General features: G+C 56.5%; 1 protein-coding gene across 1 annotated transcript in view; it reads right to left on the reverse strand.

The window, feature by feature from the left end:
• The window catches only part of SHARPIN (SHANK associated RH domain interactor), a gene marked incomplete at its 5' end in the record, with an annotated part of 11,397 nt that overhangs the window by 825 nt on the left and 8,108 nt on the right, over positions 1-2,464 (reverse strand). The window contains one exon of the mRNA XM_019611811.2: positions 1,610-1,814. Within this exon, the coding sequence (XP_019467356.1) occupies positions 1,610-1,814 (205 nt within the window). The remainder of the gene's footprint in view (positions 1-1,609; positions 1,815-2,464) is intronic.

The raw sequence follows: 2,464 nt of genomic DNA on the forward strand, positions 1-2,464 counted from the left end.
GAGGAGGCTGCAGGGAGACCTGATTGCGGCCTTCAGTGCTTGGAGGGAGCGGATAAACAGGAGGGGAACGGCTGTTTGTGAGGGTGGGTGGTGACAGGACAAGGGGAATGGCTTTAAAGTGAGCCAGGGGAGGTTTGGATTGGATGTGAGGAGGCTAGTTTTTCATGCAGGAGGGTGGTGAGGCAGTGGCACAGGTTGCCCAAGGAGGCTGTGGATGCTCATCCCATCCCTGCAGGCATCCGAGGCCAGGCTGGATGTGGCTCTGGGCAGCCTGGGCTGCTGGTTGGCGACCTGCACACAGCAGGGGGTTGGAACCAGGTGAGCACTGTGCTCCTTTGCAACCCAGGCCATTCTAGAGTTCTGTGAGCTTTAAGAATCATTTCAACCCGATGCATTCTATCATTCCGTGGCTCTATCACCTTCCAAGACACTCCCAATCCATTCTATGCTTCTATGACCTTTGAGGACCCTTCCAACCCAACCATCTGGTGGTTCTGTCATCTGTAAGGACCCTTCCAACCCAACCCAACCCAACCCAACCCAACCCAACCATTTCATGGCTCTGCGATCTGTACGGATCCTTCCAACCCAACCCAACCGTTCCATGGCTCTGTGATCTGTAAGGACCTTTCCAACCCAACCCAACCATTCCGTGGCTCTGTGATCTGTAAGGACCCTTCTAACCCAACCATTCCGTGCTCTGTGATCTGTAAGGACCCTTCCAACCCAACCCAACCCAACCATTCCATGGCTCTGTGATCTGTAAGGACCCTTCCAACCCAATCCAACCATTTCATGGCTCTGCGATCTGTAAGGACCCTTCTAACCCAAACATTCCATGACTCTGTGATCTGTAAGGACCCTTCCAACCCAATCCAACCCAACAATTTCATGGCTTTGTGATCTGGAAGGACCCTTCCAACCCAACCCAACCATTTCATATCTCTATGCCCCTCCAGGACCCTTCCAACCCAACCATTCCCTGGCTCTGTGATCTTTAAGGACCCTTCCAACCCAATCCAACCCAACCATTTCATGGCTCTGTGATCTGTAAGGACCTTTCCAACCCAACTCAACCATTCCACGGCTCCGTGATCTATAGTGACTGTTCCAACCCAACCTATTTCACATCCACATGACCTTTCAGAACCTTTCCAACCCAACCATTTCATATCTCTATGGCCCTCCAGGACCCTTCCAACCCAACCATTCCCTGGCTCTGTGATCTTTAAGGACCCTTCCAACCCAACCCACTATCATTCCACAACTGCAGCACATTGCTACTTGTACCCCAAGCACTGCTCTCCTCCCGCCCGCTCTGTGTGTCCCACCGACAGCTTTGAACCCTCATTTCTGTCCACTTTGGTGCTGTGTTTGTGCCCCCCAGGCCCCAACCCCGCCCCCACTGCCTCCCCACCCTCATAGTGACAATTTTCTTCCTTTTCTCCAACCTCAATCTGCCCTCCCCCATTCCAGAAGCGCTGCCCTCGTGCCGTCACCTCTGTTCCAGGTTACAAGCCCTCCTCTGCCCCACGAGCTCCGTTAGGAATGGAGCGGTGGTGACCCCCCCCCCCAGCCTGGTTGGGGACACCGGGGCAGAGCCGCTCACCAGATTTCATCCTCGGGATAATTGGACTCCTTCAGCAAGATGTTCAGCGTGGCTTGCTGCTGGGCCAGGGCCACGGCGCATCGCGCGGCCGCCTCCTCGTCGCCGTGCTGGATGGCCAGGGCCAGCTGCAGGGCCAGGTCCTCTGCAGAGGGGGAACGGGAGCCGTGAGGCCGCAGCCGAGCTACGGGCAGCCGGTGGGCTCTGGCTTCTCGTGCAGATCAAAGCCACAATCCCAGATGCGTAGGGTTGGAGGGGATCTCTGGATGGTCTCACTGGCCTTCTTGGCCACCAGGGCACAGTGCTGGCTTGTGGTCAATCGCTGGTCGAGTTTTGGTCAAGCACTGGTCAACTGCTGGCCAATTGGTGGGTGACCATTGGTCAACCAAGCCCCCCCCTCCCTTGCTGGCCACGCTCTGGTAATGCACCCCAGGGTCCTGTTAGCCTTCTGGGCCACCATGGCTCACTGTTGGCTCCTGGTCAAACATCAGTCAACTGTTGGCCAAGTGTTAATCAACCATTGGTGAACTACTGGTCAACCATTGGTCAACCATCAGTCAGCTATTGGTCAAGCGCTGGCCAACTGTTGGGTGACCACTGGCCAACCAGACCCCTCCCTCACCCAGCTGGCCACGTTCTGGCAACGCACCCCAGGGTCACGTTAGCCTTCTTGGCCACCAGGGCACAGCGCTGGCTTGTGGTCAACACTGGTCAACCACTGGCCAACTCTTGGTCAACCACTGGTCAACTGTTGGCCAACCGCAGTTGACCAACCAACTGGCAGGCCAGTGCGACCACTGGCCAACCAGACCTTTCCCTCACCCAGCTGGCCACGCTCTGGGCAACGCACCCCAGGGT

This window comes from Meleagris gallopavo, unplaced genomic scaffold (assembly GCF_000146605.3).
Source record: "Meleagris gallopavo isolate NT-WF06-2002-E0010 breed Aviagen turkey brand Nicholas breeding stock unplaced genomic scaffold, Turkey_5.1 ChrUn_random_7180001956264, whole genome shotgun sequence".
Classification (NCBI taxonomy): Eukaryota; Metazoa; Chordata; class Aves; order Galliformes; family Phasianidae; genus Meleagris; species Meleagris gallopavo.